The 27,142-nt window shown below is 35.1% G+C and overlaps 1 protein-coding gene across 1 annotated transcript in view; it reads right to left on the reverse strand.

Moving 5' to 3' along the window:
• GALNT1 (polypeptide N-acetylgalactosaminyltransferase 1) overlaps nucleotides 1-26,664 on the reverse strand; it is a 49,395-nt gene extending 22,731 nt beyond the window's left edge. The window contains exons 1-5 of the mRNA XM_023531585.1: nucleotides 26,419-26,664; nucleotides 18,544-18,718; nucleotides 7,036-7,202; nucleotides 1,580-1,787; nucleotides 803-973 (exon numbers count right to left, since the gene is read on the reverse strand). Of these exons, the coding sequence (XP_023387353.1) occupies nucleotides 803-973; nucleotides 1,580-1,787; nucleotides 7,036-7,202; nucleotides 18,544-18,718; nucleotides 26,419-26,557 (860 nt within the window). The 5' untranslated portion in view covers nucleotides 26,558-26,664. The remainder of the gene's footprint in view (nucleotides 1-802; nucleotides 974-1,579; nucleotides 1,788-7,035; nucleotides 7,203-18,543; nucleotides 18,719-26,418) is intronic.
• Between the last annotated feature and the right edge of the window lie 478 nt (nucleotides 26,665-27,142).

The following is a 27,142-nucleotide window of genomic DNA, read 5'->3' on the forward strand; positions in this document are numbered from 1 at the left end:
GTAAAGAGATTAGGATTAGTGAAACTTGTCTTTGACTTTGCCAGAACTGGGCTTGAATTTAAGTGAAGGGAGATCCGGGATGGGAAAAAACCAAAAGACCTGGTACTAATGGAACTCTGAAATTACTACAGAAGCAGCAGGCTGATGCAAATGGAATAAATCTTAGGATGGCTCAGAAAGTCCAAGGTCTCAATTTGAAGGTTCTGAATAGCAAGATTTTTATCCCCTTCTGAAGAAAAATCTATATGTGACTAAACGGAAAAAGAAAAACACTAACTAATAGAAATCCCTTTTTTTATATTTTTGTCAATTCTAGTTTTTTTTTTTTTTTAATATATTTAAAACAAACTTTTTAAAACCTTACGTATCAGTAACTATCATCCAGACGGTACAAGTCTGAATTTAAAATCTTACATTCTGGGGCAGGGACCCAGTTTTAGGTAATATTTTCACATACTAACACAATTAATTGACAGGTTGATTCAAGTTAAATGTTATTATCCTTAACAACTGAATTAAAGCACAAATCTGTTAGATTTACAAAATGTTCATATAGGAATGAAGGAACATGCATGTCACCATCATTTCTCACGTACACTAGGTTTATATAAATGAAAAATTCTAATTTTATTAATTGATGATGAAAAATAATATATTTGTGAAAGATGGCTCTTAATTACATATGTGATACACAAATACTTCATGTCTCTCAAAATATACTTATAATCTTTATAACATGATTCCCAAAGCTTCACAATCTCCTGCTGATAACTCTAGGGGAAATGTTTGACAAATTAATTACCTAACAGGAAGAGTCCGATCACCTTTCCTTCTGTCCATTTCTCTTTGGGGAACAGGATACCAGCGAAAATTGAGCTTCCAGTTGAATCCACCATAGGTCATATCAGAACCTGCCATGTACTCAAAAGTATCATCACTGATCACATCAATGATAGGACATACCACTGTTTTCCTAAAATCATAAAAGCAAATTTATTTTTCAATTACAGATGTCATTCAAAATGTGCATCATGAAAGTCTACAACCATGGGCACCTCTGGCTCCCAAAGCTCTTCCTGTATTATCTAAAATTATAGTGCTTTTCAATATACAGTTAAGCATTTCAGGATGTTACATGTATCTCCCCACCCCCTTCCACTTCTTGCTGTGCTACAGTTCCACTAAGGATGTAGACGGAGATGAGATGACCTGCCTGCCCTAGTGTTAATTTTAGAAGGTAGAGACAAGTAAAGGGTTTTATCCTACCTTCCCTGAGTTCATTGTCCATCTGTTCTCCTTGTTTAATGAGCATAGCGTGTGTGTATATATATATATATCTCGTATACATCTTAACAACATATCTCCTAATCTATCTTCATTAACAAGACAGTTTGCAAACATTCTTTCCAGACTTTAGAAGAAGGTCTTCTTCATATTTAAGAGTGCTTTTCGTGGGTATGTTAAAGGAACTTCAGAGGAAATTATATTTGTATTTATTTAAAAACACAGAATTTTGCAATTTAACATAGAGTTTAGGACACATGCACTGAAAACAAACTTACAGACTCCAGAACATTACCTGTCATGTTTGATCCTGGCTAAGAGAGGCTCCAGCCATCCCACTGTACACTCACAGTGAGCGTCTAAGAAGGTGATCACTTGGCCTTTAGATACAGCGGCTCCTTTTAACCTAGCTCTGATCAATCCAGAACGTTGTTCCATTCGAATTACATGAACTGGTACTTTCAATTTTTTCACATAACTCTCTAGAGGTCTTTTCAAAAAGTCTGAAAAATTAACAGAACAAAAATAACAAAAAAACTGTGACCTGGCATTATTCAGATGTAAAGAAATTTTGATGTGCAATAGTCATTCAACACATTTACTGAACACTTTCCATGGGGCTCCCTCACAAACCCATTTCACTACAGGAAGCCTTTTCATTTCCTTAGAGAAAGTACAAGGGCTGCCTCTACCTTATCAGGAGGAGCCTTTGGGTTCAGGCTAAATCAAAGATAGGCAAGTTACTACATTTCTCTAAGCAACTCTTTTTTGTCAGGCTCAATTCTTTTTCTAATCATGTGTAAAGATCAGAGACAGAAACAATGTTGTTCAAGAGCGTTCAATCCAGACTGCAACAGAGAAAAGGAACAATATGCAATAGCTGTTAGAGTTCAGAAAATTGTGGGATTTCTTCAAAGGTAGAACTGATTGTCTTATTGATTATTACAGTCTTTGACTATGTAGTTCTTTAATCAGGAGGTAGGAAGTGAGGTAAAGCTCAGAAGACCAAATAGAGATCCTTAACAGACAAGTAGGCCTAAGTAAAAATGGTTTTCATAGGAAAGGGCAATTGAAGAGGAAAAGGGGAAAGGGAAAGGAAGTAGTTGTATGAAATCAATAATTATCCTGAAGCCATGCAGATACAGGTTATGCCCATAAGTCGAGGATGTCTTGCCTTTTAAGTATATAATTCACTTTAAAAAGCAGAAAAGGCTCAGCTTTCTCAAAACAAAAAGAAAGAATTTTTCAAATTAGATTATTTCATGGTATTTATGCCAGAGAAGCTATTGATGGGTGGTATGACCAAATGTCTTTACAACTAGTCCCCCTAGGATGATCTCTCTAGGGAAGGGAAAACTTGAGATGGAAAATACCGTGACTATGACTAGCTTTGTCCCATAAGGCTTTAATAATGGGAGAGTCACATGGAAAGCCAGATTTATGTATTAAGGGGTTGAGCTCTTTAAGTACTAAGTGGGGATCCAAAGGACTTCCTATATAGTGGAGAGGGAAAGACAAACAGAAGTGAAATGGTTCTTGTCTGTTTAACTGGTAAGACTAGAATGACTCAATACTGAAATAATCAGGGATATGAAAATTGTGAAAGAGAAAGGCCTTTGTGTCCCACTATAACGGAATAACCATCACTTCTACCACTGCTAATATATTTCCTAATATATTTGGGCTAAAATGAGTATCTAAAAAATACCTGGAATAGAACTCCTACCTGATCACCACTGTGATTTTTATGAACCAAATCTTAAGGTCAGAAAGATATAATTTGATTCTGAGTAAAAAGGTAATGCCAATTAGAAAGAAAAGCAACATTCTGCAGTAGTAGCTACCACTTTGAGTCTGTTTAGCACAATGGCAGGCCCTTTACAAGTTTAATCTCATTTAATCTCAAAGTTACACAAGAAAGTTATTACACATATTTTAGACATGAATATCTAAGGCTCAGAATATTAAATGAACTGATCAAGGTGACACAGCTAGTTAAGGGGTTGAATCCAAGATTCAAACTCAGGTTTGCGTGACTTGAAAGCTCATCTTGTCATCCATATAAAATTCTAGAAGGGAACTACAGAGAACAATTTAGGACTGTGGATTCACCTGATCTGACACACATGTATATTATTTTATGTCCAGAGTTTGAGAGAATGTCATGTGGTAGGGTGTGAGATATATTCTAGTACCTTAGACCAGCCAAGGTTGGGTGTGTCGCAAACAATGTATCTCTCAGTAAGTCTTTCTCAAAATATTAAGACAGCTTAAAGTGCTTAAAAATCAAAGCAATCTAATTCCTCAATCTCACATCTTTGAAAGTTATAATACTCTGTCCTGTCTATAAAGAAAGTGAAAAATGCATGACTCTTTGGTCTGATAGCTCAAAAACATTACTATTCCACAAATTTTCTTGACATCTTAGTATGACATCTGTGGCTTTCTTTCATGCAATAAGGCTAAGAAATAGGTGTCTTCCTAATAGTTAATACAGAATTATGGTCTCAGGGCTAGGTAGGGTATTAGTAACTATTTGTTGATGCCTCATTTTACAAAAATGAATCAAGCGGTGATGGTGGTGATTATGATTGGAAGCTACTATGTGATCTAAAATTAAGAGAACCTTATTTATTAGAATATCTTTATAGCTATTAATAAATGGATTTCTAGGCATCTCTCCATCAGGGAGTGTGAGGTTGTCAGAGAGGGTGTGTGTCAAGGAAAATTTCACTCCTCACAGCAACATCTAAGAAGTCTCAGCCGGAACTCTAAAGAGTAGTAGAAAGAGCAATGAATTTAAAGTCTAATAAACCTGACTCCTAATCCGTACTAAATAAGAACCTCCATTTCCTTTTGTGTATAATAAAAATAAGTCAACTCAGATTAGGAACATTCTATCAGTTCTAAGTCTTAAGATAACCTTCTGAGATGATGATTATGTTACTTCTGACATGAATTAGGGATTCATCCAGACTCTTGTCTTCACTGGAGACCCTGTAACCACAAACTTAGGACAGACGTGATGTGCATACCAGTTAAGGGGTCAAGCCCTTGGTTTATGCTAAGCCTCATTTTCCTCATCAATAAAATAGGGATAATTATAGCACCTACTTCATAGTTTTTTAATAGAGCTACTGATAACTCAGCAGGTTAACTGTGAAATCAAGTATCCTGAGGCCATGAGCAGACTATGCATGCTACATAATCTAATTAGGAAGCTTGTACAGACAAGAAGTAAAAGCAAAGGTTAACTGGTAGATTATTCTTTCATTCATTCATTCATTCATTCAATAAATTCTGAACTGTTTACTAATAGGCGCTGTGAACACTGAGGAGATAACTGTGAGCAAATAGCCCTGATTGAATATAAAGTCTAACAGGGGTTTGGCTAGAGGGTGGGGGAAAGAGACACTCATTAAACGGGCAAACAGTAAAATCTTTTGGTGAGAAGAGTGTTCTGAGATGTCAGAGGGACATGATCTGGTCTTAGGAGGTCAAGGAAGGCCTCTCTGAATATAACTTGATTCTGAGTAAACATTTGAGCTGAACTGTGGGGATGGGGTGGGCAGGGAACAGCTGAAGATGTGACTGGAGATACAGGCAGAAGCCAGGTCATGCAGGCCTTACAGAAAGGTTTTAATCAGAGAAGTGACATGGTCTGATTTACATATTTAAAAGTTCACTTTGCATAAAGCATAGGATGGTGTGAAAGTATGTGGGGAGACCAGTTAGTTTATTTCATCAGTTCAGGTGATAAATAAATCATGGTGCCTTAGATGCGTTCCCACCTAAACAAGAGAGCCAAAGAAAACTGTATTAGGTAATTCTCAATCTGGATAGCAAGACTACAATTATAACCACAAAAACAAAATGCCTAGTGGTTCCCAAATATCAGAAATTGTGACCTAGGCTCCTGAGGCTTTCAAGGCAGGAAGATAAAGGAGAAGCAGACCCCTGGTGAGGGCTCTGGGGTAACACTCAGGGACCCTGCTTAGCCAAGAGCCCCAGGTGGAAGAGTAAAGTAGATGTCTGCCACATGTTTCCTCTTCAGATTTATACAGTTTGGTGTGATTAAGAAGGGCCCTCATGAGGAAGGAAAAAGATAACTTATATACATGACTTTCTCTGTCACTTTAGAGTTGTGGATACATGTGTCTTTCAGATTAGGCCACATACTACAAAAAAATATTTCACATAGCCATCTCAGACACTCAGCAGAATAATAGAGAAACCAAAAGAGGAAGTGGAAAAATAGTTCATTTTATCTGAAGAAAAATCTCTCTCCTTGAGGAATATTTAATTTAGCAAATATCAACAAATGAGTAAACCAAACACAAGTCACTTACAGTATGGATGTTTGTACAGATCTCTGCTTAAATTAACTTCAGTTAATTTTCTTAAAGAATTAATTAACTCCTACCAAATAATTATCTACATGAGGTTTATACTTCTTTGTTCAACAGTAATTATTTAAGTGTGGTATTCTTAATTTATAACTCTCATTAATTTTGACATTAAAGGCATTGTGTATTATACTATTATTTAAATATTTTGTGTGATTATAAACTATTTCCTTAATTAGATTAAGGAGGTAAGCTATAAGGTACTTGAGAAGGAAGGACTATAACTTATTTGTACCTCTACAATCTGGCAAAGTAAATAAGATTTAAATGGTTGTTAATATGCAAATTACTCCTAATAATTAAGATATGAAGACATTAAATTTAATCATGGTTAAATGTACATATTTAGTGTGGGCACAAGAATGTGAAGTCGTAATACTTGACTAAACTGTCTTACCAGATGCAATGAGACATTAGGCAAGAAAGTTGAAGATATTAGCAAAGAGGCTGAAATGATGGGTCATAAAGTTTAAGGCTGATCTGTAATTCCCTCTAAATTTTTCTCACATGAACACAGGAATATTGGGGGAACACATGACACCAACAATCCTAAATAGATGAGCTGTGGGGAAAAAAACCTGGGAAATGCTGTGTATCTCTGAGTTTAACAGGTTTAATTGTTGGACTACGTAGAGCATTTTGTATATTACTTAGTGGTGTGAAATCTCCAAGGATTCAGAATAAATAATATTGGGCCAACGTACTTTTAATTAATATACCTCTCCAAAAGAGTACTTAATAAAACAGGTCGAGAGATTCTAAGCTTGTGAAAAATGCTGAGATTCTTATGGGGCAAGAATCACTATAGAGATTTATTATGAGATCAGAGTCATACACCACTTTTTCATAAGTTCCTTCTTTATCCTTTTATGCACCTAGCAGAAATGGAGTAAAATGGGAAAACCTAAAAAGAATCTGGAGAAGTAAGGCTTGCCCAGCTGAGGCTTCATTCTGCTGCCAAAGATACTTCCCACTGTACAAGGAACTAAGTTTCTCCATTCATGGCTCTATGTAAGATCCAATTTCTCTCCTTTGACTCAGGGATATAGCTTCTTACAGAGAAAATCCTAATAAAATTATGTTTTTATTCCACTGTTCTCCATAAACGTTTATATTATGTAATATTTCTTTAAAAGATTAAGATGTGACACAAATTAAATGCTAATTAAAATATTTAAAATTTCATGGTGTGTAATTTTTTTCATGTGAATGAATTCAAATGCCACAAATATTTTTAAAATTAAGTTTGTAAAAAATTGCTGTGTTAAAAATGATAGCAACTAGTTTTTTTTAATATTAATGACAAAAGGTGTGTATATTATTTGCATTAAAATTTGAAATTTACCTCTTTCACTGGCATCATCTACTAGAACAATTTCTTCTAGCAAGTGTCTTGGTGAGCGATTAATGACACTATGGACAGTTCGCAGAAGTGTGCTCCAAGCCTCATTGTGGAAAACAATCACCACACTTGTTGTAGGAAGATTATCTGGATACACCTTTGTTTTACACCTAGAGACAAAGCAAATGTCTTTATAAAAAGTGACTGGTAAGATAGCGTAATGAATGAATCCAGCCTAGAAGGGTAATAGAACAATAAAAACAGTTTGCTCTAATGGTGGGACTCTTGGTTACTTTTTATTCATTTAAGTTTTTGTTAATGCTGCATGTTTAATAAATAGTACCTATTGAAAGTTATATGTTTAAATTAAAATTATTTTAAAGATGTTAGTTGTATTTTTAAAATTGGGCACCTCTTCTCGATGTTTTCTGTCAATTCATTTTAACAGAGAATGAACTAAGGCTATATCATCAATTCCAAACAATTTCCCTCAAGAATCCAACTGGACAAAAAAATCAGAACCACTAGAATCTACACAATTTAATAAGCTAAACAAAAATATAACTTTCACAAAGGAGAAGAACCAGTATTTATTGGGTATCTCATGTGTACTAGGCACTTAGGCTTCCTAATAATTCTGTGAGGTACTTGGAGCCACATTTCACAGATGGAAGCTGAAGACACAGCCAGAGAATGGCAGTGCTTGACTAAGGACTCCACAGTCTGTGCTCTACTGACCAAGCTCTTGATGCTGCCTCCTCCACAATGAAATATCAATATGCATCTTGTTTGGTAAAGACAATGTCTAGAAATGCAATCATCTGAAAGACCAAGCAGACCCAAAAATAATATGGACACAAAATCAATGTATTAGCTATGTTTCTACCACTTTGTTAGGCATATGGTCTCTTCTTTCAATCTGGTTAGCCAGACGGAACTACTAGAAACTATAAGAGAACAATAACAGCATTAAGTAACCAGATAGATATCAAGGGATGTTCTTGAATATAAGCACTCCTAAGGAGTGCATTTATAATTCATTCTTAGGTATCCCCATATTGTAAATGTTGCTCCAGCCTTCTCTTTTCACATTTTTTTTTCTGCTCTCTAGCAAGCTTCACAAACCTTGCGGTCTCTCCACTCTCATCTATTATTACCTGTCAATAGAAGTGAAGAAGGGAAGAGAAAAAATATTAAATCCCCTCTTCAGAAGCTGCCACAACAATTCTACTTACTGAAAGCGCTTCCCTAAGTCTGCTGGTTGGAAGTTGGAAGAAAAGGAAAATGGAGGAAAAAAAAGGTGACAAGGTCAAGGGATTGAATAAAGGAGTAATGGGAAGGAGAGTTCACTATCGGGGAGGACTGGTCCCTCCTTTCTCCAAGGAGAAAAGGGGAAACAAATAGCTTCCACTGTTCTCTTCATTAAATCCCATTTTGAGCCCTCCCATTCTCCTTACCATTCCCAAGACATTCTTTTCACGTGTGGTCTCCAAATCCTATTACCAGTAACCTCACTATCTATCCACTGACCCAAAAGACCCATGGCCTCATTTCCATGTCACAGTTAACTCTCCTCTCCTCCTACATTCACTCAAAGATCCACTAGAAGGCTACCGCACAGCTTGCCACCCTGTCTATACCTCCTTGCCTCTAAATCTGGGCTACAGAGGTGAGGCCCAAGAGACTAATTGCATAGGCTATGGGATAATGTGTCTTTAGCATTCCAAGTACTTCTAAAAACAGTTTCCCATCAAAACTCTGTTCTATCATAAATGGTGGCTAGATTATATATATTATAACCATTACTACTATGCTTCAAATACATCATAGGTGAGCAAGCCAAGACACTCATGTTTTTATGGGAAGATGTCTCCTGAATGCCTGACTCACAGACTACTTGAACATGACTTTGAAGTCAGGAATGGCCTGGGTACAAGTAAAGGAGGTTAAGAAAAAGTTTCTATGATTATTTAACTTAATCGTATTAAATCACATAGTATCTCTTTTCCCAAATTAATCCCTTTTATTATTACAGAATTGGGAAGCAGGAAATAGTCAAGGTGATTACACAGCTGCCAGCTTACCGAAACAGCTAAAAGAACAAAATTAAGTGAGACACAGAAGATGATTAGGCAAAATACACAGTGTGTAAACAGTATTGTTAGCCATGTGAATGTTAGCCAGGATGTGGACAGGAAGAAAACAGAAAAATCTGAGATGGCAGTTTCTGCAGAAGAGAAATGATAAGCCAGATTTATTTCTTGGATGATACATTAAAGAATTAAATTCTGAAATTGTATGATAAGGAAGTAAGACTATAAGAACACTAGAAATAAGGAAGACTAAAATGGAAATCATTCACAATAGGATGGAAGAACCAAAAAGCAAAGCAAATATTGGGATTCTAATAAAAAAGAAAATTTCCTAAATCAAAGTTAAATTTAATCATTTAGAGAACACAACAAATTCACAAATATTTTCTTAAAGCAAAATAGAAAATAGAGAACATACGGAAAAATTATCATAACCGATCTCAGAACAGATAAACACATACACACTTGGGAAAGCCACAAAGAACCTTCCAGCAGTCTAGCTAAGCTTTTCCCATGGAGGGACTACCTATCTTTGTGGAGGTGAGAGTAGGAGGTCCCTCTGAGGGTGGGAGAAACAGAGCTGAGGATGAGCAGGAAGGCCACAGGCAGTGTTATGAAGCAGCTTTCTTCCACCCTCAGTCACAACTGAGTCTTTCATCCTCAGGAATGAAAATCAACCAGTGTGAGGTTTTACTACTTTTTTTTTAAAAAAAAGTTACATACCAGTTTGTCATTAGGGAAAGAGGGAAGAGTCTTTCTGTTGAAATATAATATACACACAGACAAGCTGACAAGTCCTAAGTATATAGATGTATGATTTTCCACAAAGTGAATGCATCAAGGAGTCAGCACTCAGATGAAGAAACAGACTTTTACCACACCCCAGAGGCTTCCTGTGTGCCCACCGGGATTGTACGAGAGTTCCAGCTGTCCTGCATCTTTGTCAGCACATGATACTGTCAGTAATTTTTATTTTAGCCATTTAAATAGGCATAAAGTAGTGTCTCATGGTTTTAATTGGCATTTTAATCGGCATTTCCCCAATGGCTAATGTCTTTTCATGTGCTCATCTGCCATCCATTTAGCATCTCAGATGAAGTGTCAAGTTTTTTAACATTTTATTGCATTCACTTTTTTTTAATTGGGTTGTTTGTTTTGAGAGTTCTTTATATATTCTAGATATAAGTCCTTTATTGAAAGTATGGTTTGCAAATATTTTCTCCCAGTCTGTAGCTTTTCATTTCTTTCTCTTAACAGTGTTTTTAGGAGAATGAAAGTTTTAAAATTTGATGTTCAATTTATCATCTAAAAAAATTAAATCATGCTTTTGGTGTCATGTCTAAATACTCTCTGCATAATGTAGCCAGGTCCTGAATATCTTCCCTAAGAGTTATAAATTTTTAGGTTTTAGATTTAGATCTATGATCCAGTTTGAGTTAATTTTCATATAACGCATGAGATTTAGGTTTAATGTTTTTGCATATGGATGTCTAATCGTTTCAACACCATTTGTTGAAAAAGATAATCTTTACTGAATGGCTTCTGTACCTTTGGCAAAAACCAAATAGCCATATTTGTGTGGATCTATTTCTGAACTTTCTATTCTGTTCCACCAATTTATATATGTCTCTTTGCCAATACCACACTGTCTTGCAGAGTAAGTCTTTAAATTCGGTAATGTATTTCCTCCAACTGTATTCTTTTTCAAAATTATTATAGCTATCCTATTTCCTTTATCTTTCCATTTAAATTTCAAACCCCTTGCTGGGATTCTGAATGGAATTGCATTAAATCTATACATCTGTTGTGGGAGAACTGACATCATTTATGTTGAGTGTTCCAACACAGCTAGAAAGCTGAGGCTTTATAGTTTCCTTTCTCTGCTACGTGCTTCCTGTGATTGTGTCTGTGTTCTTGGCCAAGCAGAGAAGTCAGAAAAAGAAAAACAATGGGGCTTCTACATGCTCTGGAGACCAGAGATCCTCTGGTCAGAGAGAAGCCTCCTCCCTCAGAGTTTTAATAGCGATGGGGGGGGGGAAGGGGTGGTGGAGAAGAAAAAAATAGAGGGTTTTCTCCACTTTCTAACCATCAAGAGACCCACCCCTTTCTTGTTCCTCAGACCAGAAAGAGAGTGCTTCTCTTAGGGCTCTCTTTCTTCAGTGTGTACTTCCAGGTTTTGGACCACCTTCAAGTATAATGTTGAATAGAAGTGGACAGCAGAATTCTTTCCTTGTTTCCCATCTTAGGGGAAAAGCTTTTAGTCTTGTACCATTAAGTTTGATATGACACTAAAAGCTGAATTCATAAAAGAAACAACTGATAAATCTGACTTCATCAAAATTTAAAAATTTTTGTGCTTCAAAAGGTAGCATTAAGGAAATAAAAAGCCAACAAACTAGGAGAAAATATTTGGAAATCATAGGTCTGATAAAAGATTTGTATCCAGAATATATAAAGAACTATTACAACTCATTAACAAGAAGGCAAATAATCCAATTAAAAATGGACGAAAGATTTAAAAAAACATTTAAGATATAAGAATATAATAAGTACATGAAAGATCTTCAATATCATTTATGAAGACATTAGGGAACTACAAATTAAAATCGCAATGAGATACTACTCTTCACAACCAACAGAATGGCTATAATAAAAAAGACAATCGAAGACAAGTGTTGGTGAAGATGTACAGAAACTAGAACCCTCATGCATTGCTGATGGAAATGTAAATAGTGCAGTCACTCTGGAAAGAGGTTTGGCAAATTCTTACATAGTTACCCTATGAATCAGCAATTAGGAATCTACCTAAGAAAAATGAAAACATTTATCCACACAAACACTTGTATGCAAATTTATGGCCCGAAAATGGAAACAACCCAAATGTCCATTAACTGGTGAAAGGAGAAATAAATGTATATGCACACACTTAAATGACACTGGGCAAGTTTTTCGAACTGCACCATCACTACCATAGTGAATGATGCTATTAATGGGAGTGAGTTATATACTGTAGTGGAGTTGGAGTTGACTGAAAATCCCTAGTTTTTAAACAATGAGTGAAAACACAAGGTTTCATTTATGTTCCTATGTACAATACTAAAAGATGGCCTATATAATGAGGACTATTGTTATATATAAATGAAAGGATTACTGAATAAACTCTAATGCATGAAATTCACTGTATGGTCTGAGAATTAGCTTGAGTGCCTGCCTGAGTCAGAGGTGTTTCAGGAAACAGACATTATTAAATTTGCTTAAAATAGTGTTCATCTCACCAAGACTGGGCTTACCAAAGAATCAATCCATACAAATACCTAACAATTCAAGAATACAGAACAACAGAAGTCTTTTGATAATTATAATTTTTATTATTTTTCAATTGTTAAAGTCCCTCTCTACTTATCCTAACCCTCTTACAGCCTGAAATGGCATTAAGAGTTTTATATGCATTATCCCACTTTATCCTTACAAAAACACCAAGAGGTATTATTATCTCAATTTTACAGATGAGGAAACAGGCTTAGAACATGAAGAAGCTTAATTCCAAATCAAGGTAGATATGCACTATAATCTAATGCTCTTTATATGCCTTTAAGCTATGATTTTTAAAGCATTCTTGGTCATTCACTAAATTTAGCCTATTACTTCCATTTACCAATGACAAGTCTGTATTTCTTAAGATGTCTGACTACTTGCCAGGCAGTGTTTAGCAATGTTACATAATTTCTCCCCTGTGTACTCTCATTCAGACAAGATCAATGAAGAACTAACCATAAAAGTGATGGCAGAGCACACTGATCAAGATTACATGTTTTATCATTGACAAATTTCACTTGGGTCAGTTATTAACTATCTCTGGCACCAATCATTTAATTTCCTAAAATCCAAGTTTCCCCACAGTAAACTGAGCATACTACTACTTTGTTCAACTGCTTAAATGTAATAATGTATATAGTGCCTGGTACATAATACTGACTAAATAGTATTACTATTTTTTAAGCATCCAAAACTAATTATATAGAATGGAATTGCCATATTAGGTGATTTGGAATTTGTCTTAAACCTGCTTCCCTAAGACCACACGCTGCAAGTTATTCTTTGACTGTTACTCTATTTAACTCTTTTTGACACCGGAACAATGTTATTCTTTCCTCCAGGAAAGAATATCCTTTCCATATTTCCTCCAGGAAATATGCCCGTGGAGACCCTACAAGGCTGTAAAGGTTCTTAGCAGGCACAGGATGATCTGAACACTGCCAGTTTATACCACCAGTTGAGTCCATGACTAAGAATAAGCAAGGCTTTTCTGGATTCAGAAAAGGGAGTGAAAAAGCTGCACTCTAGGGGCTGTCCCATACTACTTATCCTTCCACCTCTGGAAATTGTTTTGAAATGCATCTGCTGGCCATCTCTGTCCAACTTAGTATGGGGATAGTTAAGTATTAATGTGATATTTCTCATTTAACATTTCATTGTGATTACACTTCAGAAGCCAGAAAATGATTAATAAAAAAAGAGTGGGGATGGAAAAGCATGCTTAGAGTTGGCTTTTCCTGAGAATCAAACTAGGACCTAGAGCTCACTTTCTGAAAAGGCCCTCTCTATATTCTAAGTACCAGGAAGTATTCAAAGCACTACAAAGCGTCACAGCAATTTTTGATATTTTCCTTATTGTTCAGATAAGGATACTGAGGTACAGAAAGGTAAAGTAACTTGTCCAAAGTCAGACAGTCAATAAATGGCAGAACTAGACCTGGACTTTGCCACTATCAAGATATTAATGAGAAAGTCACCTAGATACAATTCAAAATGGGAGAAAAAATACGGGCATAGATTGAGCAGCTATAGTATATGCATATGAGTAGTTCCAGATGAATAGACTGGAGGAAATGGTGATATAGCAATTATCTGAGATTAGAGCTAGAAATGTCTTAGAATTGAAGAATAATATGAATACCCAGTGCAAAAGTACACTATGTGCACTAAGCATGTAGATGAAGATAAATCCATATCTTCTTGACAATTACAGATCTTACTACTAAATGAATAGACCAAACCATGAGAGAGAAAAACACAAATACTAAAAAGTTTATCATCTGAAATGATATCAATCAGCAAAGCAGAAAATGAGTGGAAAATTAAAAAGGTAAACAGAAAACAAGATTAGATTGAACTTTATGAAACTAATTTTCCTAAGTCAAAATAGTTAAAATATCAATTTTGTATAGTTCAACCTAAAAGAAGTACAAATATATCAATAGTCACAATAAATGTAGATGCATCAAGCTTACTATGAGTTTGCACTGGGGTGATCAGGCTGTGCCACAAATTGGAGAATCTCTGACGTCGGTGTCTGTAGGTTTTTTTCTCTAGAGCTAGTCCAATCTCTTGCCTGGAGGGGAAGGCCTGGTTGCTAGCGTTAATGAAAGCCATAGAAGCAAAGTGGCTAGGGGTCTCAGCTGCAGATAAATTCACTTAACCTACCTGTTTTTTGTACAGTTCCTCTGTTTTTAACTGGGCCAGCTGTCCTATAGTCTAGATATTTTGTATTACCTTCCTCATACGGAGCAACTGAGTCTCTTATATTGTACACAGGAGTGTAAATTAGTACAACCATCTTGGAAAAATCTTTGACAGCATGTACAAAAGCTATATAAATGTATACCCATTCCTTTACCCGAATAGATACCAAAGAGAAATGAGAGCTTAAGTCCTTCAAAAGATATGCACAAGAATGTCACAACAGCTTAATTCATAATAGTCAAAAAGTGGAAGCAACCTAAATGCCTATCAATGTGTAAATAAACTATGTTATATTCACATTAACAAAACTCTACCCTGCAATGGAAAAGAATAAACTTCTGGTATATCCACAACATGGATTTCAAAGACACAAAAGAATATATATTACATTGATTCATTTTTTAAAATTTCAAAAAAAGGGCAAAACTCAACTATATTTAGAGAGATCGGAACAAAGGCTGCCTCTCAGGTAGGAGTACTGACTGGAAAGAAACCTAAGAGAACTTTCAGGGGTGATGGAAACATATCTTAATTTGGATGATGGTTAGAGAGGAATATACATATCAGCAATAAAAATTCAGTAATCTATCTGTACATGTACAACTGTATATTTGTTTTAAGTTATACAGCACTTAAAAGAATCTTTTTTAAAAACTGATCATATGAATCTTTTGGTAATAATAGAGTTTAAAACCTCCTACCAGATGAAAAAGGGGAAATTATGACTGACATCACAGAAATACAAAGGATCATACAAGAATAAGTATGTAACACCAAATTTAATAACCTAGAAGAAAAAGACCAGTACTTAGAAAAATACAACCTTCCTAGAATGAATCAAGAAGAACTGAAAAATCTAAATAGACCAATCAGCAGTATGGAAATTGAAACAATCAAAAACCTACCATAAAGTAAAAGTCCAGGACCAGATGGCTTCACTAGTGAATTCTGCGAAGCATTCAAAGAAGATTTAATACCTATTCTCCTCAAACTCTTTCAAAAAATCGAAGAGGAGGCAATACTTCCCAATACATTTTATGAGGCCAACATTACTCTGATACCAAAACCTGGTAAAGATAACACAAAAAAAGAAAACTACAAACCAATACCTCTCATGAACACAGATGCAAAAATCCTAAATAAGATACTAGCGTACAAATATAGCAATATATTAAAAAGATTATACGCCACAAGTGGGCTTCATCCCAGGCGCACAGGGATGGTTCAACATACGTAAATCAATTAATGTGATACACCACACAACTTAAAAAATAAGAATCATGTGATCATATCAATAGATGCAGAAAAAGCCTTCGACAAGATACAGCATCCATTTATGATCAAAACACTTAACAAAATCGGTAGAGAAGGAAAGTACCTTAACATAATAAAGGCTATATATGACAAACCTTCAGCCAACATTATACTTAATGGTGAAAAACTAAAAACTTTCCCTCTAAGATCAGGAACAAAGCAAGGTTGTCCACCATCACCACTGTTATTCAATATAACACTGGAGGTCCTAGCGAGCGCAATCGGACAAAAAAAAGATATAAAAGGCATCCAAATAGAAAACGAAGAAGTCAAACTGTCACTATTTGCAGATGACATGATTCTCTATATAGAAAACTCTAAAGACTCCACAAGAACACTACTACAAACAATAAGCAAATACAGTAAAGTCTCTGGATACAAAACCAACGTTCAAAAATTCATAGCGTTCCTATACTCTAATAATGAAGTGTCAGAAAAAGTGGAAAAAATAATTCCTTTTGCAATTGCAACAAAAATAAAATAAAATACCTAGGAATAAATTTAACAAAACAAGTGAAGGACCTATATAATGAAAACTATAAGACCCTGTCAAAAGAAATTGAAGAAGATACAAAGAAATGGAAAGATATTCCATGTTCTTGGACTGGAAGAATCAACATAGTTAAAATGACCTTATTACCTAAAGCATTATACGGATTTAATGAATCCCCATCAATATCCCATCGGCATTTTTTAAAGAAATGGAACAAAAAATCATCAGATTTGTATGGAAGCACAAAAGACCCCGAATTGCCAAAAGACATCCTGAGAAAAAAGAACAAGGCTTGAGGCATCACTCTGCTTGACTTCAAATTATACTACAAAGTGACAGTAATCAAAACAGCAAGGAATTGGCAGCAAAGCAGACACACAGACCAGTGGAATAGATTCGAGAGTCCAGAAGTAAACCCATATTTATATGGGCAAATAATTTTTGACAAAGAAGCCAAAAACATACAGTGGATAAAGGAAAGCCTTTTCAATAAATGGTGCTGAGAAAACTAGAAAGCCACCTGCAAAAGAATGAAACTAGACTGTTGTCTATCACCACATACCAAAATTAACTCAAAATGGATTAAGGACTTAAATATAAGACCTGAAACAATAAAATGCATAGAAGAAAACATAGGAACTAAATTGAAGGACCTTGCACTTAAAGAGGATTTTATGAATTTGACCTCAATGGCAAGAAAAGTAAAAGCAAAAATAAATGAATGGGACTACATCATACTAAAAAGCTTCTGCTCAGCAAAAGAAATCATCAACAAGGTAAAAGAGAGAACCATCCAAATGGGAAAATATATTTGCAAGCAATGCCTCTGATAGGGCCTAATATCCAAAATATACAAAGAACTCATATGACTCAATAACAACAAAAAGACAAACGATCCAATCAAAAAATGGGCAGAGTACCTGTACAGACACTTCTCCCTAGATGACATACAAATTGCTAACAAACATATGAAAAGATGCTCAACATCGCTAGCTATTAAGGAAATGCAAATCAAAACCACAATGAAATACCATCTCACACCTGTCAGAATAGCTACAATCAACAGGACAAGTAATAACAAATGTTGGAGAGGATACGGAGAAAAAGGAACCCTCATACACTGCTGGTGGGACTGCAAATTGGTACAGCCACTATGGAAAACAGTATGGAGGTTCCTCAAAAAACTAAGAATTGATCTACCATATGACCCAGCAATCCCTCTACTCGGTATTTACCCCCAAAGACTTGAAAACCCATATCCAAAAAGATATTTGCACACCAATGTTCATAGTAGCATTATTCACAGTGGCCAGGACATGGAAGCATCTTAAGTGTCCTATGATAGATGATTAGATAAAGGAGCTGTGGTACATATATACAATGGAATATTACTCAGCCATGAGAAGAGATGAAATACTACTGCCATTTGCGACACCATGGATGGACTTTGAGATAATCATGCTAAGCCAAATAAGCCAGACATAAAAAGTTGAAAATCACATGATATCACTTGTATGTGGGATATAAACCTAAAAGAAACAAATGAGCAGGACAAACAAACAGAGACTCATGGACATGGACTATAGACTAGTGGTTACTAGTACGATGGGGGAGGAGGGAGGAGGTAGAAGGGTAGTAGAAGGAGTCAATTATAGGGTTTAGGAGGAGGGTGAAGTGCGTAAAGGGGATCAAATATAGCTGAAGGAAACTGGACTTTGGTAAACACACAATATACATATGTCAAATGATAATGTACACCTGAAAATTATATAGTTGTATTAACCAATATTACTCCAATAAACAATTAATTTTTTTTAAAAAAATAATAAAATAAAATAAAACCCCCTACCATCTTAAACTATTAAGAAAAACAATTATTTTCCAAAACCTGAAATACATAGTCCTAATGATCAACAGTAACTTGAGGTATTACTTTATCAGTACTTAATTATTTTTAAATGAGTTAAGTAGTAAATTAGTGATGTAACATTCATTTCAAGAACAGCTGACATTAAAGTACAATTTACTGGGAATTGAGAACATAATTTTCATACAAATTAAATACTATCAGGAACACTAAATACTTACCCTTCTAACCTAACATCTGGTAAAGATCTGTTGAGTGCAATCATCTCACTTGCCATTAAATTGAACTGATTGATTTTAAACATTTCTTTCATCTTTTCTTGATCTTCTTTAGGAATGACAACTGGTTTCCCCATTTCTCCAGGACCTTCATGAGGCTTTTGTACTGGCTCTAGAACTAAGAACAGGGAGGAAACTTAACAATTTTATAGCAATTATTTCATGTTTCTATTAATAACATTTGAGTTTAAACTGTGCCCTCAACAACCAAAGTCATTTCTGAACCCATCCTCTCCCAGTTTGTAACATTTCCTAGGGGCTTCCCTGTCCTCCACTTCCACACCAGTGTCCTCAAGACCTGCTCACCTGAATCACTGCGCCACTTATCTGAATGACTGCATAGCTTTGGCATGCTCATCTCAAATACTGTTACCATATTAACTTCCCTAAAGCATAACCTTCCCTGTATTATTCCCATTGTCTCCAAAAGTCCAATTTGTTTAATGTAGAATTAAACCTAACTTGCCAAACTTACCACCTGCTAGGCTCTCCCTACCCGACTCCCCAGTACTTCAACCTCAAATAGCAACTCATTATTTTCCTCCAAATGTGCCTCACGTTTTTTTGCTTTGGTGCCTTCGCTCATACAGGTCCATTCCCTTGGCATGTCCTTCCCACTCCAAGCTCTGCAATACCAAACACCGATTTGTCTTTCAAGGCCCAATAAATGGCTTTTCTTGCCTCTAGCTTTTCTGAATTTCTCTATTTACTACTCTTAACTACCACATCATTTCATCTAGAGTTCTTATGTCTCTAACCAATTGCCATCTCTTACTATAATGATTGCTCCCCCATAGGTTATATTCTCTTTAGCTGGGGTTTTTGATTCATTTATGTACCTTCTGTAGAGTTTAGCATAGTGTCTTATAGGAGTTTTATAACTATATGCTGAACTAATATGCGAGTAAAAGTGCTATTAATAAATCAAAATGAGATCCTAGAATTGATAACAATGGACATTATAATAAGCACCATGCAAGGTGGAGCATCATTAGCAATTCAGATTAGCAGTTCCCAAATCTTGTTCCTTGTTATACGCTTTTGAGATGTTAAAAACTTTCCAAGAAAAACAGGTTCTAGGATGTATTAAATTTGGATAAGAATGTTAAAGTGAGTATAGAATTAGGTGAAGACAATAATGGGATGGAAATATCTGTTTGGGATATTACTTTTTTTTAAGCTGAAAGTTTTATTCTCCTGCAGTTTATTCTTTAGGCATCCCCAAAGTATCTGCACAAAAATGGAGACATTAAAGCAGCAGACAAAGTATCTCGCTCCAGGCAGGCTTCATCTGCCCACAAATAGCAGTAGCTGGTAAAGCCAACCTAAAGGATGATTGTTTCAGATGGTGGTACAAAGCAATCTATCAAACCTGTTAATACGAGAGCTGCAGCATATGAAATTATTTGTTGTGCCTTTAACAACTGTGTCTAGAGTATAAAAATCTATTTTAGAGAACCATCAAGAAAAGCTATAGTATATAATAACTTTCCCCATTCTCAGAATAAACTATGGTTTTAGGAGGGACAAGAAAATATTAGGAAATAACATTTAAAATTGTAGGAAATTCTGGTAATAGTTTTTAAAAACAAATCCTGCCTAATGTTTGTCCAGCAGGTACGCTCTTTAAATATAAGGGTTGGCAGAATTAAAAAAAAGTTCTCAATGACAAGCATAATAAAAACTATAATACAAGTAACAGATATACTTTAAAAATCAAAAATTATAAAACTCTTAGAACCAATTCTACTTACTGGTCTCTGAAAATAAAGAGCAATCAACAGATTGGGGATTAGGATGTTCAGGGGTCAATAGAAAGCAGTAGAGTTCCAGAGGTGACAATTATCTTTTGTGCATGGCATAGATAACATAAAGAGTAGGTGGGAGACATCTAGTGGCCCTGATTATAAATACCCTTCAGTTATCTGTGCCCTATTTTAGTATAAGATGATGCTTTAAAGAAAAGCTAAAATGGAAACATTTTCATGGTGCTCAGTTGTTGTTGTTTTTTAAGAGTATTAATATAAACACCATCTATAACATATTTTTGCTGCAAGGAAAAAAAAGATCCTGAATCTGATCAAGCCTCTGAATCTACCTATGAATTCACAGGATATACACAGGACAGGAGGACATGATAAAAAACATTAAAGAGATGCAAATCCTGACTGTGGGAAAATGGAAAAGATACCCAAATTTCTTCAAAAGCAAAAAAAATAAAAAAAGGGAGTGGGGGGTGGGAGGCGGGGAGGTGGACGAAGAGAAAAAAGTAAATATCCATGTATTCATTCCACAAGACTAGCCTTGAGTTGACAACTGCGAAAGCAGATGATGGGTATATGGGAGTTCAATTTTCTATTTTCTCTACTTTTGTTTGTTTGAAATTTTCCATGGGAGTTGGAGAAACATGAAGGAGGACTCAAGAAATTACTACTATAAGAACTAGTAAATATAATCTTGATTCCTTATAGCATAAGAGACTATATGACCAGAAAGTTAAAATCTTGCCCCATCATTATGAAGTAAAAAATTCTGGCCTTGATATCTTAAAGAATAATGCAAAACTATACACCATATACAACCCTACTGCTGCAATATTTTATACATTTGCTCACCTGGTACTATTAATAATTTGAATATCTAGTGTAGTGCCCACATTACACACTTTAAACTACTGGTACACATGACATTTCTGAGCCACATTTAAAATTACCATTAATCAAAAGTTACATGATTACTGCATGACTTACAAAATGTAACAATATTCTAATTTAGGAATTATAATATCCTCAAGAATTAAATGGACTAGTTAACTACTTCTGTTTGGCAAAGAGACCAAGATAAAATATGTGCGGCTAGTGAATATTTTTACTACTAATGCACTTGCAGTATTAAAAAGCAGCTAAAAAAAAGAGGATAAGCATTAACTTTCCATGTATTCTACTTACTAGTCTTGCATGCAAATTAAAAGTGAGTTAAGAGAAATTTTTGTTTGAAAGTAACTAAAATAAGGTTTGGATATCATCAATTTCCTGAACTGAAAAAAAAAATACTTTCTTGGCATAAAATTTTATAAGCACATCATTTCTAAAACTCAAATCAACTTTGAAAAGGGAGTGACTAAGATGTTATTCCAAGGTATTATGTGAGAACAAACATTTTATTATATTGTTCAGTTAAACTTTACTTACATGACAATGTAGAGAAGTTTCATATTTCAGAAAACTTAATTACCAAGAAAACTACAAGTTTACTCTGAATACTGCCATATACAAACCACATGACATACCTTTGAATGTACTTAATCTCACAAACTACTATTTTTGTCATGGAAAGTAAAAAAGAGGTATAAAGTTATATGATACCCTTTTGGAGGAAAAAAAAATACTAATACAAGGCTACGATCATTTCTCCCAAAGGATTTTATTACACAATTATCTTTACTGTTTTTATGCATTATATTTCATCTACTCCAAATATTTTTTCCTTTTAATTTTTAAAAATATTTTAACATCTCTGAGATGTGACTTACAACAGTAATTAGAATGTTTTTGCTTAGTGGTATATAAAATAATAAGTATTCTATAAATAAAGGTAAACTATGACAAAATACAGCAAATTACCTATTTTTTTAACATCAAAATATTATATATAACAAATTCACTGATAACTGTTACCTCAACATCCTTGCCAGTTTCAACCCTCATTCCAATTTTATGTTCAATTTATTTGAAATGTGTTTAGTATATAAAACTCTAAACACAAAAAATTGTAATAGTTACTAAAAGTGTTTACTACTACTATTTTTAAATTTTTAATCATCAGAAGTTTCTTCTATAAACTGTTCTCAAAGCCTTCTTCCTAATGTTTGATAGTTGAAGTAATTCTAGCATAAGCACATGAAAACTTAAATCATCAACATTTTAATGATCTGAAAATCAAGTACAGTGCTGGCAGAAATGATCAATTCTGACTTGGAATTGCATTTAAGAAAGTATTGAATGTTCTATATAACATCCAAATCCATACATTGAATGAATGAGCTAATTCTGGAAAGCAAAAGAGTAGTAAAAATAATCTCAGGACAGAAGCCACACTAACCTTGTTTTTCAAGGGGATCCCAATCTAAACAGAAGTTTGCTATAGCTTGGGGTATAAAATACAATAAAACTACAAGAAGGAACTGCTCAGGAAAACAGAACCAAATGAATCCTTCTATAATTACCAAAGACTGGCCCGCTATAGCACTTGAAGCAAGTAACAAGTAAATTTAATGAATCCTAGAAAACTGTTATCAGTATCAATCTTATACATGAGGGCTTTAGCACTATCATAAGGATAATCAATCCATTCTACTTAAAGATAGAACACCTTTATTCACACCATACAGAGCAGAATTTCTTAAATTTCACCAACTGGCACTGTAAAACAGTTCAAAGAATGTTCAGAAATGAGATCCTTGCAATACTGAAACAACTGCTCTGGAGTATTATGTCTGCTCATTTTTTTTGCAATTTAATTTTATTTTGGTTTTTCAAATGCTATAGAAAACAAAGATCATGGAGACCTTATGGATTAAAAGAGACCTATATTCTTTTAGGTCACTGAGTGTACTTGCCAGTTCCACTAAGAAGGTCAACATTCTTGGTGCCATTACCTAGCCACCTTCTCCCAACACCTTTATTAAAAGATCTCTTCAGAGGCGCCACAAGAATTCCTCACCTGTTGGTAACCTAAACAACCTCAAGGCTTTGACACTACTTGGGACCTCTCAGGTCCCACTGCACTGAAACTTCACATAGGAGCAGATTTTTCAAACTGTTCTTGTTAGCATCAATTGTCCCCCTCCCTGGATCATTTTCTCCCCTCTCTGCCTTCAATCCCTTAAGGCTATATAAATCACAGTTTAAAAACATGCTCTGAAGCCTCATCTGGAACTGCTGGCCTCTCAAACCCTGTCCCTTCAGCTATTGACTCACTTTCTGGCTTACTGCTCAGCCCCTCTCTCATTCTTCCACTGCTGACTTCCTTCTCAGTCTGTCCCACTAAATAAAGGGACACCTCCAGGGCTATTATAAGTTTCTTTGTCTTGTCTCTTCAACAGAGAAGCCCTATCTACCCCAGACTTAACACAAATCTGACTCTTCCCTAGAGCCCAATAACCTCATCATGTTTTCTGCGAGAACTTCATTCTTCATTTCCAATAAGGTAATGATGCTATCTCATAGCTCCTTGTTGTTACTTCCAGATCAGTTCTCCTTTACTTTGAACTTAGGAACTTTGTATTAAAGCTACTTCTTTTTTTTTTTGATGCTTATGCCAGTAGTGGTTTTCAAATCTGCATTAACCTTAGAATCCTCTTCTAGGATAATCCTTTTCTTATGGTTTTGATACCACAGTCTCATCTGCTAAGTATTTGCTCTTTCGACTATTTCTTTTCCTTATATTTTAAATTTCTTCCTCAACATACATAATACATATGTATATATATATATACACACATAGAAAACCAATGCTGGCTCCATTCCTTTCTTTTAATCTATCTCACTATACTACCTCTTTCTCTTTGCATCGAAGCTTCCTAAAATAATAAGCTACATATCTCTACGACTTCACTAGTACTTCAAATCTGCTGGAATTGAAAGGGGACTTGCAAAGGTCACAAAAAACCCTCTGTTCCAAACATATCAGAAACACTTCATCTTAATCTCAGGTAAAATCTCTGAACAAACACTATTCCTGGGTTTCCATGAACCTGCTCACTCTGGCTTCTCCTTGTACCTCTGATTTCCAGAGAGGCCTCTTTCTCTTCCTTCACTGACACTCCATGATGCTCTCCAACAGAGTCATCTCTTCTGACTCTACATAATGCTCCCAGTGCAGTCTCATGTACAGACAAGGCTTAAACTACTACCATCTATGTGCTCCACTTCAACCACTCCCTACCACAGAGCATCTTTATCAGCACCTCAAAGTTAAATATTCCAAACCCAACTCATCCAGCCACTTTCTAATCAAAGAGTTCCGCCTCTGGGGGCCCTACTGCCTATCAATTCAGACAGAGAGACCTAAGAGTCATCTTGGACGTCTCTTTTTCTTATTACCTATATTCAATGGCTCTATAAGTTATGTAAATTCCACTATTTATATACTTCTCATCCATTTTATTTTCTCTCCATTTCCAGTGTCATTATAGTGTAGGCTCCAAGAATATCTCCCAACTTTCACAACAACCTCACAACTGGTCTCTCCTGTCTCATTCCCTTCCAGTACATCAGCCACATGACCACCAAACTGTTTCTGGAAGTCCAGATCCCATGAGGTTACTTATTTTCATGTTTAAAATCCTTCAATGGCATGCCCCTGCCTACAGGATGAATACCAAAATCCTTAGCATGCCATTAAAGGCCTTCTGTGATGTGGCCTCAGCTAACCTCCTAAGCTTCATCCATGCTCTTTCCTCACAGTCGCCTATGCATCAGCTCTGTTCTCTCATTTGCTCATCTTGCACATGATTCTTTCCTTTGTTTGGAAGGTGTTCTCAACCCACCAAACCTAACAACCATCTGCTCACCCTGATACTACTCAACTTAAGCATTAACTCCTTACTGCACCTTTGCAGACACTGCAAGGCGTTCCTTCCTTTCTGCTCTTATGCACATCTCTAGTATGCTATTTATTATATTGGTATTTTACTATTATTCTTTCTCTATTGGACTATGAGTTTCCGAAAGGGAAGAATTTTGTCTTTTTGTTGTTGATGAACTGTACATCACTAGCACCTATTCCACTGCCCAGCATACATTAGAGTTTAAAAAATATTTGCCAAGTAGACCTTCACATACTATAGGTCCTATTCTTACTTCCATTCCTTTGCATTTAAGATAGAACACTATGAACTCCCACTATAAATGGCAATGAATTAAGATGGGGTGAGACAAAAGTTTATCTGTTCTCTTTGGAAAAAGAATGTTTTAGTTTCCTATTGGTGAATGGTAATACCTGCTCTCCGATTTAAATGTAGACAGCGAGTTAAGGACACAGCATTCTGTCACCCAATCAAGTTACTAAACAGCAGGGCCATAAAGTAAACCAGGAAAGTCAACAAACACAGGCTGACTTTGAATGCAAACATATTTTATTAAAACTTTTCGAGGAAGTGAAATTTTAAAAATTAGGGGTTAGCATAGGTACTACTAGAGTCTAATACTGGCAACTAAGCCTACCTAAATACTTCATATTTGTGTTTCCTTTCTTTTCCACACTAGGATATTGCAGTGTACTCACTGTAGCCCCTATTCTAGAGCATGATCTTTTCAAAAGCCCTCCCTAAAAATGCTAACTGGAACTATCTACAGCATTAAGGAAGAGAACTCTTCATATCACATCTATCTAGAATGACTGTTCCCCTTAGTACTGAGATGGGAAGGTAGGAGAAATATCTTTTGATACTTGGTAATACAATTTCAATGCTCCACTCAGTGTTATGGCATTAGATTAATCTTCTGTACAATTTTGATAGTTCTAACTATGAGATTCCTTATATTATTTGATAACATAATGTAGCTTCCTAGAAAACTAACTACATTTAACAGTGAACACAAAAATTTAATTTAGCAATTCTATACATGACACTTTAATACTTTTGTTAGAAGAACACACTAGAGAATTGTTGGAAATAAGATCACCATATGTGGAAACCAGGGATTACTATTAATCTAAAAATGATAAATTTTATAGTATCCAAATTAGTTAAACCAAAAAACCTATAACATACTTATTATTAAAATGAGTATATTATTATAAAATGTCACTCACCATCTCCAGCAGGAAGTCCTCTCTCCTTTTTTTCATCACATTTGTTGCATTCACTAAAGTAAAGCAGCAGGAACATATCCAAGAGTACCCAAATCAAGGAGGTGGCTAGGACCACCTTGCAATATGCAAATTTTCTCATGGCACTTTAAGTCAAATGCAAAATTTTAAAATATATATATATATATAAATATACAAAGATCATGAAAATTCCTCCAATCTGGTTTCATCAGAAATCACATTCATAACCTAGAGAGAAAAAAAAAGATTAACTTAAAAATTCAGAACCTAGAAAATTGTAAGAATATGCATATGAAATTTTACTATGAAGTTTATAAATCACACTTAGAAAAATACTTCTAAAATACATAAAAATTAATAGTATCAAGAATACACAAATAACTCCTACAAATCAATATACAACAACCCAAAAGGAAAATAAGTAAAGGATGTAACAGGCACTTTGCAGAAAGGAAACCCAAATAGCCAATAAACATGTAGAAAAGTGCTCAATTCACTATAATTAGGAAAATGCAAATTAAAACAGTGAGCTAAGATCTCATATCCATTAAATACATGGGGCTTAACTGCCTTCTGTTCAATTGCTATATTAAATGCTAAGCTGAAGCTAAGCCATTTATTGCCACAGGAGTTTAAGAAACCAGTGATTCTCAGTCCATTTTGACTACTCACATTCAGTTTCCAGGGCCCAAAAATTAATATGAGT

This window comes from Pteropus vampyrus, unplaced genomic scaffold (genome assembly GCF_000151845.1).
Source record: "Pteropus vampyrus isolate Shadow unplaced genomic scaffold, Pvam_2.0 Scaffold3, whole genome shotgun sequence".
NCBI classification, from domain to species: Eukaryota; Metazoa; Chordata; class Mammalia; order Chiroptera; family Pteropodidae; genus Pteropus; species Pteropus vampyrus.